General features: G+C 34.3%; 2 protein-coding genes across 4 annotated transcripts; both read right to left on the bottom strand.

The window, feature by feature from the left end:
• Nucleotides 1-141: 141 nt before the first annotated feature.
• Nucleotides 142-1,773, bottom strand: LOC111803447 (gibberellin 20 oxidase 1-D-like). The gene is made up of 3 exons (XM_023687846.1): nt 1,230-1,773; nt 593-914; nt 142-524 (listed from the first exon to the last, which is right to left on the bottom strand). Exons 1-3 carry the CDS (start codon nt 1,724-1,726, stop codon nt 249-251), a joined length of 1,095 nt encoding a protein of 364 aa, XP_023543614.1. The 5' UTR covers nt 1,727-1,773; the 3' UTR covers nt 142-248.
• A 4,488-nt stretch (nt 1,774-6,261) lies between these two features.
• LOC111803121 lies at nt 6,262-13,967 on the bottom strand. Of its 3 annotated transcripts, none has more exons than XM_023687400.1 (16): nt 13,828-13,967; nt 13,531-13,621; nt 12,183-12,357; nt 11,967-12,072; nt 11,474-11,556; nt 10,961-10,987; nt 10,689-10,858; nt 10,487-10,603; nt 9,939-10,019; nt 9,534-9,595; nt 9,250-9,306; nt 8,886-8,957; nt 8,475-8,720; nt 7,704-7,819; nt 7,336-7,449; nt 6,262-6,628 (listed from the first exon to the last, which is right to left on the bottom strand). In XM_023687400.1, the coding sequence occupies exons 1-16, from the start codon at nt 13,876-13,878 to the stop codon at nt 6,469-6,471; spliced, it is 1,728 nt and encodes a 575-aa protein (XP_023543168.1). In that variant the 5' UTR covers nt 13,879-13,967; the 3' UTR covers nt 6,262-6,468. The 3 variants fall into 3 exon arrangements, with proteins under 3 accessions (XP_023543168.1, XP_023543169.1, XP_023543170.1); XM_023687401.1 differs by having other exon boundaries at nt 6,262-6,622; XM_023687402.1 differs by having other exon boundaries at nt 6,262-6,619.
• Between the last annotated feature and the right edge of the window lie 424 nt (nt 13,968-14,391).

Here is a 14,391-nt window from a genome sequence, read left to right as displayed (position 1 = left end):
CCACACCCTTATAAAAGATGTTTCGTTTTCCTCTCCGGCCGATGTGGGATCTTACGTAAACTACGTCGTCTGTGTTTATACACTAAAAACAACAGATTGTGTATAAACACAACAGATTGAACAGTACAAGTAGGCTTAAAATGGCTTTGGTAAAAGGGCATTATATAGCAGCAAAAGAATTGGAAAAACACAGAGAATATGAATAAGAACAAAGTAAGAAAAAAGACAAAAGGGTTTATAATGAAATTTCAAATGGAATTGGTGGAAGGTGAAGATCGCAGCCAATGAACAAAGCTTTGTAATGTAGCAACATCAGCTCTGTAATGTTTTTGTGTAAACTCCAAAAGATCTGACCATGTGAAATCAGGGTACTGTCTTGGCCCTTCTCTGCCCACCAAATCTCGTGGGGGTTGCACCACTTTATCATCTTTTGGGCACACAAAGAACACCAATGACCTCCTCACTCTCTTCCTGTTCACCACTGCTCTATGCAGACAGCTCTTGTACGCCCCGTTGGACAGTGCCTGCATTATCAAAAAGGTCAGAGGTTCAAATCTTCTCGACCCATTACTTAAAAACTCAAAAGGGTTACCATAAAAGTGTCTCCAATGTTAATAACCAAAGCATCTGGTCTGGGCTTGACAGAGAGCCAAGTGTTGTTAGCGAACACTTCAAGGCCACCAACTTGGTCCTGATGGAGGATGGTGAGGGATGTTGGGTCGCAGTGAGGGCCTGTGCCGAAGGTCAGGGCGGCGTTCTCGCATGGTGGGTAGTAATTGCATCTCATAATGGACCTTCCATCTTCAAAGAACTTCCTGTAATGGAGCCTCTCTACGCCCAAGCTTATTGCTAGAAGCTCCATTATCATTAGCCCTGTTCTTGTCATTTCCTCGCAGTATTTTTGGTATACCCATCTTCACAAATCACAACAAAACTTATTAAATAAAAGGCAAAACCTTGAAACAACACGTGACACCTTAATCGAAGCTAACTCCTTCTATGGAGTCTTCGAATAAAGTACACTCTTTGTTCGACACTCGAGGATTCTATTGACATGGGTAGGTTAAGAACACGACTTTGATACCATGTTAGGAATCGCGACTCTGTACAATAGTATGATATTGACCACTTTGAGCATAAGCGCTATCATTCTCAACATCAGCTAAAGTGGGACTCCTACGGAACAATCCTCAACAAAAAAAAGAAAAAAAAGTGAGAGGACGACAAACCCGGTTTTCTCGAAGTCTTGTCCCAAGAAGGATTTGAAGTAATGAAGAACATGGAGGCGTTGAGAATCATCGCTACAATACTCAAAAGAGAAGGTTTCTTTCCAAGGCAGCTTGGAGCTGAATCGGTCAGCATGAGCTCCTGAATATCCACACACTCTCCCTGCCTTCTTTCCCACGCTTTTCTTCTTCCCCAATGGCATTTTAAATATCATCTCCACCTGTTCGTACGCCGCCCTTATCAGATCCGGGTCCACCCCATGATTCGTCACCTGGAACAATCCGTGGTTCCTACACGCCACCCGGATCATCGCCGCCGCGTCCGCCGTCGCCGCCGCGTCCCCTCGTCGGAATCCGGCTAAATCTATCAATGGCTCTTGAAGCTCTTCTGGGTCGTCGACAATGGCGGCTAAGTCGGCGTGTGGCCAGACAAATTCGGTCGGAAGGTTGCCGTTGTGAAGCAGTGTCGGAGGAATTGCGGCGGTGCCGGTGGAACCCATTTTTCTTTATATATATATATATATATAATTTCCTTCAAAGGGTTGGATTTTGCTTTAAATATACCATGGAATGGAACTGTACGGCGATGTGATTATGTGAATGTTGCTAAGTATCTATCTAGTCTCTCTTATAATAATAAATGAGTTCTTGTCTTTTTTTTAAAAAAGAAATTAAATGAATAAAATGACACTTTTAATCGACTAATACATTATGTCTGTTTGTCACAATTGTACCAAAACAAGAGCGTACAAAATGTGACATGCAAGTGACACCTATCAGACTATGTGTGATCGAGAAAAAAAAGTATCATAATGTGACTGAGGTCGTTTTCTTACCATTATGTTATTCTGTCATTTGATATTACTTATTTGAGTCGAGTCATGCATTACATATTCTAAAGCAAAATAATATGGGGTCAAACGGGTTTTATTTTTAATATTAATATATTCTATTGAACTAAGTCAATATTAATATTTTTAACGGAATTTTTCTTTATTCTTTATTCAATTTTATTATAACATATTAGAATTAAAATCGAGTTAATAATGTTTTTTTTGGAAGTTAATTATAATAATCGTCATATTTTATTGTAAAATTTTTAAATAATTGCTAATAATTATGGTTTTAGAAAAATCCGGTGTAAAATAAAGTATGATAATAATTGATATATTAATAATAAATTGATGTGTTTTAATTATTTAATTATTATAAGATAATTAATTCAAAATTATGTACTTTAAATTGTATTTAATTTTGTTTAATCTAAATTAAAAAATATATAAATATGCAAGGATAAATTTGAGATTCGTAAATGTCCATAATTACTCTTTTACCCTTATAAAAACAATGTGAAACAGTCCCTTAATTGAGAAACAAATTTTCTTGTAATAAAAAACAACTTAAAATTAGCTAATAAAAAAATACTTATTAAGTTTATGTTTTATTCTTTAGATTTAAAAAATTAAGAAAATAATATTTACATTTATAACCTCAATTTCTATTTATCCTTTTTGGATTAAATTATAAATTATAAATTTAATTTCGGTTGGAAGTACATAACTGTACATTTGGGAGTCCTGTTTTTTGTTTTTTTGTTTTTTTTTTCTTAAAAAAAATTACCATTATTTATTTATTCTGAAGCCGCAAGTAGGAAATGAGAAGGGCAAAATCGTAAAATCACTTGTTTAATTGATTCCAGCTGCTGGCTGCAACTGCAGCAATGTCAGTGTACTTTGTGTTTGTGGTCTCTTCTTAAACCATGAAGTTTATTGTTGATATGACCAAATTATCCCATAATTATATTAATTATTAATAATTAACCAACATAAAAATTTTGAGTTAGTCAAAAAAAAAAAAAAAAAAAAAAAAATTGCATTTTTTTTCTATTACTTTATCATTATAATAATTTGGCCGAAAAAAGAAAAAATATATATATATATTGAATTTTCAGTCGAAATAGTTTTAAATAAAATTTACGTACGGTTCTAAAAATGACCTGAAACTGGTTTAGAATAATCGAGATGATAAAAATATGTCAGAATCATTTCTCGAATTTCAATACGTCCTTTAAATCTGCTCCTGTAAAGGTATAATAAGAAACAAGAAAGCAAGTGAGTAGATTTTTGATGTCCTTTTGTTGTTGTTTACGTGACGAAGAATCTAAAAGAGAGCTTAAAAGTACACTCCAATTATCAATTCATAATGCATACTTCTTCTTATCCTTTAATTCATCAATCCCAACTCAATTATTTCCATTTTTTATACAAAAACTTTGCTACACATCTAATCATGCTCATACATCGTAACAAATCTTCGTGGATTACACTTTCAACTCCAAACATTGATCGATGTTTTGAGTTCTTTTCAATACACACACGTTCATAACTTAACTAATTGTGAGGTACGAGTTTTAAATTCTTTGTAATATTACTTATTTGTTTTGAAGTGATTTTTCGTAGTAAATACTATTTACACATATAAATATAAGTTATTTCACCACTGTCTTTATTCATGTGTTTTTTTTTTAATCTCAAGACATCACCAAATATAGAATTACTCCAGTTCTTACCATTGAGTAACGACTGAAAAGAAAAGAATACTTTGTTGAACTATGCCAGATTTTTATTTATTATTTTTTTTTGGGTGAAATTTATTACTTTTATTTATAATATTTTAAATATTCCTAATAATTGAGATGTTTCATTAAAATAAATGATTTGATTATGTAATTAATATACTACAACCATACATTTATTATTTTGGTTTAATATTTAAAACCCAATTTCTCCATAAATTGTATCTGCCGTCATTTTCTGTCTTTATTATTTTTTGTTTGCATTTTATGTTTTGTCTTTTTGCACCATTATTTTCTTTTTTCCTGTTTTATTGCATTAAAAAAAAAAAAAAAACATTTTGATGTCTGCAATTTCTTTTCTTTTGTTTCCTGTTTCTTTTTGCGTTAAAAAATATATTTTTTCTTATTAAATTCTTATGCTTCTGATTAATATATGAACATAAGAATTTAATAAGAACAAAAATCATATATATTAACGAACGCACGTGGATACGTAAGGTCATTATGAGTGCATAAACATGTTAAAATATTGTTATCGATAAGCAATAGTGTGAGACAATGAACTATATAGTTTTGCAGATGAGTCATGATTTTTTTGTAATGGACGGGCTTCCAAGTAGAGGGTTTTACGAGTGAGAGTAAGAAGATATGTAAACTATAGATATAGGATCGAATTTGTGGCCGATAGATGATGGCAACAAGTGTTAGACGGAAATTTCTACAAATCTTNGGGGGGGGGGAGACAGGAAGCAGACCAAAGAGGTTTCACGTGGGTTATATTCCCATGCACTTCGTCCGGAAGCACTTCTGTCCCCACCAACACGTGCTTCTCACGTGAATCCCCATATGCCTTAGTTCTGTGGGCCCTCCTCNTTGTTGAACTATGCCAGATTTTTATTTATTATTTTTTTTTGGGTGAAATTTATTACTTTTATTTATAATATTTTAAATATTCCTAATAATTGAGATGTTTCATTAAAATAAATGATTTGATTATGTAATTAATATACTACAACCATACATTTATTATTTTGGTTTAATATTTAAAACCCAATTTCTCCATAAATTGTATCTGCCGTCATTTTCTGTCTTTATTATTTTTTGTTTGCATTTTATGTTTTGTCTTTTTGCACCATTATTTTCTTTTTTCCTGTTTTATTGCATTAAAAAAAAAAAAAAAACATTTTGATGTCTGCAATTTCTTTTCTTTTGTTTCCTGTTTCTTTTTGCGTTAAAAAATATATTTTTTCTTATTAAATTCTTATGCTTCTGATTAATATATGAACATAAGAATTTAATAAGAACAAAAATCATATATATTAACGAACGCACGTGGATACGTAAGGTCATTATGAGTGCATAAACATGTTAAAATATTGTTATCGATAAGCAATAGTGTGAGACAATGAACTATATAGTTTTGCAGATGAGTCATGATTTTTTTGTAATGGACGGGCTTCCAAGTAGAGGGTTTTACGAGTGAGAGTAAGAAGATATGTAAACTATAGATATAGGATCGAATTTGTGGCCGATAGATGATGGCAACAAGTGTTAGACGGAAATTTCTACAAATCTTCAACGACGATATCGACAACAGTTGTGAACAAAAAAAAAAAACACTATGTTGTTTGCCTATAACTTTTTTATCGTATAAAATTATAAAAATATAAACAAGTATATATTATAAATGTTGAAATGACCTATTTTAAAGGTGAGATATTTAAGTGTTCGTTCTAGGTTGTCACGAAGTAGAAGAACTAAAATAGCTCCCGAATGTAACATCAAATTGATAGTCGTGTCGACCCGACAACGAAAGGAAATGAAAAAAAATGAAAAAAAAAAAAAGAAAAAGGAAAAAAAGAATCCAGTTGTCGTATTGTGGGCGATGGATCTTTTTTTTTTTTTTTTTTCTTTTTTTGGTGATGGAGAATTTATTTATGGCCAAATTCAACCATGTGACATTTGAATACGATATTTCAAACCTTATTAAATGCTTTTGTTTTTAATATTCAATTTTTTTTATATATATATAAAAGGAGATTTCTTGTTTTTTTCCCCTTATTTTATTTTTTTAATAATTCTTTTATTTAGAGAATTTTAATTTTAAAAAAATTATTTTTAAAATGGATAATAGAATATAAAAATGTTAGTGGAAATAAAGATTGAAAATATAGTATTCTGTGTGAAAGTCATTCTTAATAGGTCATAAATCTATTGTTTTGACACCTCTACCTGTAAGGTACCGAAAGTATAGTATTCTGGGTCGCTCGATCCAGTTATCACAACCCTACAGATGCATCGAAAGAAGGGTTCAAATGGAACAATATATGGAAATAACCTTAACACACCACCTTTAAAAGAATGCAAAAGCCCTACTATGAAAAAACGTCATCATGACTTTCTTTTAAAATTTGTGTAAAGAAAGAAATCAGAGAATATTTGCAGAAAAGACACAGGACCTGCACAACTTTTCGACAATGTTGTTTACGAAGAATATAAGGAAATCAATGGGCACAAAATCTAAACATTGACAAGATACTTATGGCCACTAACTATGGAGTATGTTTTTTTTTCATATGAAACGATAAGTATAAGAAAGATCAGGAAAAAAGAAGACATTTCCATGCATTTAAATAACAAAGAAACAGATGAAACCTTAAGAGATGTTCAGTTTTCGTGGCTTAAAGACAATTGCAAAGCGTGTTCTGCCTCCTTCAGAAATAGAGTGGTTAGCTGCTTCTGTCCCTGGCGATAAACAATGCTACACCACTGGTTCCTGCTCACCAATTTTCGTTCCTTCCTGTCATCATCTGACCTTCTGCTGCGGCCGAGGAGAATGGGAATGGAGAAAGATAACAATTGTAAGAAATGATGGACTTTTAAGAATCAAAATGGGAAGAGTTTCTTTTCAGATGCTAAAACAGAAGAATTTTGTAACGGCCCAAGCCCACCGCCAGCAGATATTGTTCTCTTTGGACTTTTTTTTTCGGGGTTCTCCCAAGGTTTTTAAAACGCGTTTGCTAGGGAGAGGTTTCCACACCTTTATAAAGAATGTTTCGTTCTATTCCCCAACCAATGTGGGATCTCACAATCCATCCCCCTTCCGAGCCTAACGTCCTTGTGGGCACACCGCCTCCTTGCTGGCACATCGCTTGGTGTCTAGCTCTGACACCATTTGTAATGGCCCAAGCCCACCGCTAGCAAATATTGGCCTCTTTGGGCTTCTCCACAAGGTTTTTAAAACATGTCTGCTAGGGAGAGGTTTCCACATCTTATAAAGAATGTTTCGTTCTCCTTCCCAACCGACGTGAGATCTCACAAATTTGAAGTCATTATTGTCACGTAAACATGATTCATGCATATCTCTACGGATTAACATTCTTGGTTTAACTCAATTTGGTATTGATGAACCTCTCCCTCTATCCTAACACAAACACATCTAGAAAACTACAAACAGATTATTGCTTTTCCATGTACTCAGAGTCACAAAAACCATTGTAAGGTTAAAACTTATTCACCAATAAAGGGTGGTACCTTGCAGATTCCGGATATGAGCCATTTACGTTCATACTTTCAATCACTTGGACCTCTTTTAGCATCATAGTGTCGCTTTCCAGAGTTCCGGTGCCCTCTTCAAGATCCATCATCCTAAAACATGGACGGTTACCATCAGTTACCTCAAAACTCAAAAGGGATGCCTTGTAAATGCTTTTTCGAAAGTAGAGTTTCAGAAGGATATCTTCACTTATTAAAAAAAAAAAAAAAAGGAATAAAAATTAGAGGACTTGAAGTGAGCCACAACTCAAACTTCCTCTCAGGACACCTACGAGGGTTATGATTAATATTGCATTTTGAGTATAGAAAGTAGAACAAACATCGCTAAAATACAATCTAGCAATTACTTCTTTTGAAGAAGATCAACAAGTAATTGCAAGGCTCCAGAGTCACCACAAGCCTCCCAGACTGCTGCTTCGACATCAGTTTCAGTGGGCTGCTTATCCCCTTCAGGTCCAACAACCTTACAGAAGAAAAATAATTTAAATTAGCAGAAATATTAAGCTTGACAAGAAAATAATTTTTTCAAGTTCCTCAACAAAAAAAAAAACTTTCAAGTTCATATAATATTACTTCAGAACATGAGAATTTGCAACTACATTAAGAATTATCGATAGCTTGCTCATGATGTCTCACCTCAACTTCTCATTGAATAAAAAATTTCTGTACAACATCCAGTAAGAAAAAATTTAAAGAAAGATATTATCAATTACTAATATATTGAATAACAAAACTTCCTGGAATATCATGATCAAGAGCAAAGAATTTCACATGATTCTTTATCATTAAAAGATTATTCTATTCTCTGTTTTTCCTGTTTCAGATTGGGTGAGACCAAGTAGTCAATTGTCTATGAAAAAATGTGCATGATGATTAGAATATGTGATCAACTTTCACTTCATCGAAAGTCTAACTTCTTGAGGTCTCTCGTCCTCATACAAAGATTTAGACCAATCCTACTACAGTTAAACAAAAGGGGCGTTAAAAAATATACGGATTTTCACATTCAAGACCATTAATGGTTATATCTACTTCTGATAATTATTACTGAACGTTGTACCAAGCAACAAGGAGCTTCAGCATATTGGTTTAAATGAACCCAAAAGTTGTAGCCCTACCTCTGCCAGTAATGATGAAACCTGCATAAGCTCATCCTCCTGCATAGATATAGTTCTTAAGGCAGTTAAAAATTTCTCAGGGAAAACCAGCTTGTCCAAGTAAGCAGGTATCTTGCGCTGACCGCTCCAGCTGTAATTGCAGGCTCTGTTGCTACAGACATCACTTCCTTGGATATTTGAGGTTTTTGGTGGGTGAAATCCATGATCCAGCAATCTTCTTGGTAAAAGGCATCGCATTTCAGCCTTCTGTAAACAGGAGTTAAAAATAGAAATTTGAACTCATTAGATTCAACATTTTTGTCCAGACAATGAATCGACTAAGCATTTACAAATAGTAAACATACTATCTGTTAAATATGATAACCATTGAACATAATATAAGCTATGAACGTATATTTTAAAATCGTTAACCTGTACTTCAAGGAGCTGCATCTTCGAATCAGAAAAGGGAACATTCTGGATTGCTTCTAAAGGATAGTGTACCTACATACCACCCATCAAACAACTGGTTTTTGTATATACGAAAACAAATCTTTATAAGTGGAGGGCATAAACGAAGATTGAAAATCCAAATGATTTGAATTGGTTTGATTGGTTCGACTTTGTATAATTTTAAAACGAAAAAATATATCAACTTCATTTTTCTTCAATCTCCTAAATCGTCAGCAGGCGTAGAGTCGGCGTTGACAAAAGACTGACCCAAACCAACCCTCCTACATACCCCGAACTAAAGGAAAAGGGTGTCCAGTAGTCCTACTGTGTTAGATAGCATTACCATGAGATAATCATCTGGATTATTTTCAATGACAAATCCATAAAGATAAAGAAGCTCCTGCCAAGGATGGAAAAAATATAACCTTATCAGAAAGATAGAATAAAAATAATAAACACTAAGCTCACTCTGTAAAGGAATTTCAATGCAGAAGAAAACTGTGGACGTAACAATTTAATTTAGAGTAAGCTAAAGATGCTTCCTTCTATCATATATGCCCAAGTACAAAAAGATGAAAGCAATATTCACGGTTCACAGACAAGATTTTCGAAACTAAAAATTGATACCTCGTTCCCCTTGTTACCGTAACTGATTGAAACCTCCTCAATTCCAGAAGACCTTGCACCAGCTTTTCCGAATATATCAAGTATAAAGAACTGTTAGAAATATGCAGTAACATTATACTGAAAAGAGAATGGAAGAGTGAAATGACAACAAGGAATAGATGGTTTCATTGGCCTCGGGGGAAAAATGAAGTTGATGAAAGATAACAAAGAGGTCCTCACTTTTCCAACAAAGTTGAGTATTTAATCATTTCAACACCAAAGCTCAAAGAAATCTGAATTCTAGAAGGGAGAACTCTAAATCATTAGAAACAGAAGGATAAAAAAAGGGGTGGAGAAAGGATATGGAATTCCAAAATAAGCATTGAAGAGTAAAAGGCATTATAAGACCAGAAAAGATCACAATACCAGAGAGGAGGTACATTGAAAAAGGCACTCCAGTAATTGATCCTGGTCCATCAACTTCCCATGTTGCTGTTGCTTTCAGATCTAAAAGTATGACGTTTAGTCAGAGAGTGACTGATGTCAGAATTTCGAACCATGGCCAGTATCAAACAATGTTGACAAGCAAACATCCAAAGAAAAATTCATTCCATCCAAAAGCTCCAAAAAATTTCCAGACAGCACATTCAAGAAGAATGATTTCCTGATATTTTTCCCTCAATCTCTTCAACACTACCATGAAAACAAAGTTTAAACAGGCATTTCCTGTTATTTTCCATTTTTTTTAATTAACTTATACACTTGAAAAAGTTGATCACTATTGCGGGAGGTATCTCTGACCCAATTGATAATCCATTTTTATAACATGATTCTATTGATGAAAGAAAAAAAGAATTCATACATGATTGCAATGAAACATCATCTGTATAGAATTTGTTCAGAATAAAGTGAAATAAACACAAAAGTGAACAAGGGATCAAAAGAACTGTAGTATCTGATAAATTTCTACACACCATGATTGCAAAAGTCAATGCCAGGAACAAGACCCTCCACCCAAACAGTTTCTTGTTTTAAAGACCCAAATGTTTTCTCACTAGCTGTGCTGTCAATTATCTGATGATCTTCACATCCTGAGATTGACTTTGTTGTAAGTTCACGTAAAATAATTCCTCCCCAAAAACTAACTTCAAATAACTTAGGTACAAGGGCGAGCACCATTTTCATTTTTCGGGCAAGCCAACTGCACCTCAGAGACAGTAGAAGTTGAAACCTCAGTATTTTCTTCGGTCAAGGAGACACTTCCAATCTCTTCTTCAATTTTAGGAAACACATAAGCATGTGGCATTGGAATGTTCAAGGCACGTGCCCAAAAAATGGAATTTGCCCTAAAAAAAATCATGTTCAATCTTGGATGAAACATGAATGGATAGTTAAGCAGAGGCTCATCAAACAAGATTAAGATAAAACTATCCTGCTAAGTTGCATACCATAGGAAATCTTCAAAGCTCAACTCCCTGAAAAAAATGAAAATAGAATATAGCACATAAAATGACTTTCCTTTGCATCAGTGAACAGCATAGTGATACAACATTAAAGACAAAAACAGACAGAGCAAAGTCTAACTTTAAAAGAAAAAAAAAAAACCAAACTTTCATTTGTAGAATACAAGGGGAATAAAGACAAACAATCCAGACAAATGAGCTGAGTAATAAAAAGAAATTCCAATCAAGCAAAATAAACCTAAAGGATAATAAAAAAAATGCTTTAAACACCAAAGACCACTGAGATTCATGGAATGGAACCTAACCAGGAACTACACATCTGAGGACCTCTCAACCACTTCAAAGATTCTATGGTTCCTCAAAATAAGAAACTTGAAGGATAAGATACAATCGTATATCAAAGTAGGAAATTTTTTCTAAGGACATACAGTAAAAAAAGAATTGTTTCCAAATGATCAATTTGAAACAAAAGGAGATAATGAAATCCAAGTTACAGACCTTACTGAAGACCCATCATGAGTCAACAATCTATTAACCAATTTCTTCACTTTTTTTTCATACAATGACTGCAATGAATTTTTCTGCAAAACAAGAAAAAAAAAAAAAAAGATAATAGATTCTTGGTTAACAGGTAAGTCTGGCATGAGACATCACCATAAAATTGTAATGCCGAACATTATGATTCATATAACCATGTACAGTGAGATTCTGTGTGTGTGTGTGGTGGTGGGGGATACCTGTGATTTCCTGGCCATCTATTTGTAAAACAAAAATAAAATTAAGGGCAATAGGTGTAAACTACAACTGCATTAACCATCATTTTTAACGTGCAACCTTGAGACTCATGCAGTTGATCATGAAGATTGATCATAAATGGTATTCAACAGTATCAATAAATTGACTCCATTCTTCAGGTGATGAGAGAGTAGCAACTATTCTGTATGAACTAACACTAAGATTCATATAACATATACCAAAATGAACTTTGCACCTGCAGGTCAGTTGCTCGATGAAGTGTGGTACCCTTCAGTTCCAAAAGCTCGTTATCAGTAAACCAAAGTGGATTCCCAAATCTTGCAGGAAGCACATCAAGGTACCTGATAATTAAATCACTGAGATCTCACCAACTATAGGATAGAAAAGTAAATGATCATTTAGAAAGAACGTTTATCAGAAACATAAATTAAGAAATGTCAAAGATACATACGGTTTCCATGAAGAATTTTCACGCAGCCGCTCAACCATGAGAAATAAATTCATCAAAAATCTATCATCTACTTCACCTTCTTCATACATTGCTCTACACTCTGGTCCATACAGAGGATCTTGCAAAACTCTCATTGGAGTAATAGCCAAATTTAGGGGAACAACTAATAGAACCCCTGCACAAGTAAGAAAATGATTTAGTTCCCTGAGAAACTGAGAAGTTATGACAAAAGTTACCCTGAAATACTCCTAACCAGTACGATTACAAAAGCAAGTGTGTTAGCTTTTCTTTTTCAATAAGTAACCATACTTCTAAAGATTGATGTTCAGAAAACTTCTAAAGTCCTTTCAAGAGGAGGCGACTCTAGAGAAGTGTCTAACATTTTCCAATGTTCCTTGCATAAGTAGCAACACGAGAGGGAAATTTGATGGTGTTTGGTCTGGAAACAAGCTTGTATGTTAAATGTTAATACCAAGAAGTTTTAAGTTCAAAGAAATTTTTTAACTTTTTCAAGACTCTGTATTGCAAAAAAGTTCAAGAAAAGGCCAGGGGAAGGGAGACCTCCCCTCTGCAAAATTTCAAGAAAATAGACTTGGCAGAGAGAACATCTGAGCTTTTATCAGTCAACTGTCACTAATCTTGGCTGTTGGAAGGCTCATAGTTTCACAGCAAGAACAGGAGGCCCAAGAGCCTAGGACTGATGTGCTCATCACATAACCAGCGACTGATGTGCTATCTATCTATCATCATCATTACAGAGAACAAAGAGCCTAGGAAGCCTAGAAAATTGGCTATGTAGCAGCTACCAGCATCCAAGAGTCCTTATAAAAAGAATATTACTATTTCTTCCTACCTTCAAATTCAGTCTCGCCCACCAAATTATTTAGAGACTATATACCAATTCCATTGAATTTAGTCACCAGAGCTACTCTGCAGGAACAATCATCAACCTCCACTGGAAAAACCAGATTTACTATGAGTGCACCGTACCACCAACATCAAGTTTGATAGAAGTGATTTTTATGAAAACGAACTACTATTTTTATTTTTATTTATTTTTCCTTAATTCTTTCATAGACGCCTTTAGTTAGAATTATTTGTATGGCACATCTACGAAATTCAAATTCATTTCCAAAATAGGTCGTGTGTATAAAAAAAATAGATAAAAACTTTGAATGATAAACTCTCCACATAGAAATTCATGAGCTTCTAGCCCGATATTTATTTCTCAAATAATCAAACAACAGCGAAAGCCAAAGAAACTGCCAAGCAATTTGGCTTCATACTCAAATACTACCGCATGAATACAATTCAATGTGACAATAAAGAAGATCGAAATTTAGAATACCGTCAGAGGCATCGTTAGCAGAAAAAAGTCCACATCCTTTGCTTAAATCGCTATATTTGATCGTGCAAGCTCGAAGTTCTGCTCCATTAACCTGAATTGAATCCCAGTAAATGAAAAGCCAAAGAACTCTAATTCATAACTCAGCTACACACGCATATGAACACCACTTGACTGAAAAATAAGATGCTACTGATTTCCGGAATCATGGAAACTGAAACCATTAAGCTGCTTAATTTTCTGACATCGTTTTCTTTCGATTACCTATTCAGGAACTGAGAATAAGTTCACCATTGTTACCTGTAACCATTGGAGGAAAAGTTCGAGCTTAGCTTCAATGGAGTTCGCCATTTTTTGATGACTGCCGGTGACTGTTGCGTCTTAGGCACACGAACACAATGGCGTTTTTGGAGGGTAATGGCCGAGCGGCATTCTACAAGGGCAAAATTGTGAAACCATTATAAATTTTATTATTTTTTATATTACTCTATTTTGAGACCATAAAACTGCCTCTGCCGTAGCGCGAAAAAACTGCCTCTGCCGTAGCGCGAAAATCAGCCCCGCCGTCACGCTGCCCCGGTGGGCTTCCTCGTCGCTCATACAAACAGTTCTTGATTTCTCTCCCTTTCTGTAAGTTTTCGGTTCCACTCGAAATTACTCCAATTCTCTCGGTTCGCAGTGGCCATTTGGTTCTGAAAATCCCGAATATCAATATCAAATAGTTGATGTTAATGGTTAATTGGAGTTCGTCTTCTTCTATAGCTATGGAGATTGAGTTTACTGTGATTCGATTCTATAAGTTTCCTTGTTTCAGATTTCGTGCATTTAGGTTGTGTTTATTCCTTTGATTTAATGCGTTTCAAT

The sequence above is a fragment of the Cucurbita pepo genome, chromosome LG10 (assembly GCF_002806865.2).
Source record: "Cucurbita pepo subsp. pepo cultivar mu-cu-16 chromosome LG10, ASM280686v2, whole genome shotgun sequence".
NCBI classification, from domain to species: domain Eukaryota; kingdom Viridiplantae; phylum Streptophyta; class Magnoliopsida; order Cucurbitales; family Cucurbitaceae; genus Cucurbita; species Cucurbita pepo.
This window is presented reverse-complemented; position numbering and strand designations above follow the sequence as displayed.

Bases quoted from the DNA above. Each gene is read 5' to 3' on its own strand.
- LOC111803121 (XM_023687400.1), bottom strand. From the start codon at position 13,878: ATGGCGAACTCCATTGAAGCTAAGCTCGAACTTTTCCTCCAATGGTTA. The intron at 12,358-13,530 runs GTATTCTAAATT...TTACTTGTGCAG, and splicing joins TGCTAACGATGCCTCTGACG to GGGTTCTATTAGTTGTTCCC. The intron at 10,988-11,473 runs GTCTGTAACTTG...CATTTTTTTCAG, and splicing joins CATGATGGGTCTTCAGTAAG to GGAGTTGAGCTTTGAAGATT.
- LOC111803447 (XM_023687846.1), bottom strand. From the start codon at position 1,726: ATGGGTTCCACCGGCACCGCCGCAATTCCTCCGACACTGCTTCACAAC. The intron at 915-1,229 runs GTTTGTCGTCCT...TGATTTGTGAAG, and splicing joins CAAGACTTCGAGAAAACCGG to ATGGGTATACCAAAAATACT. The intron at 525-592 runs GTAACCCTTTTG...TTGATAATGCAG, and splicing joins ACATTGGAGACACTTTTATG to GCACTGTCCAACGGGGCGTA.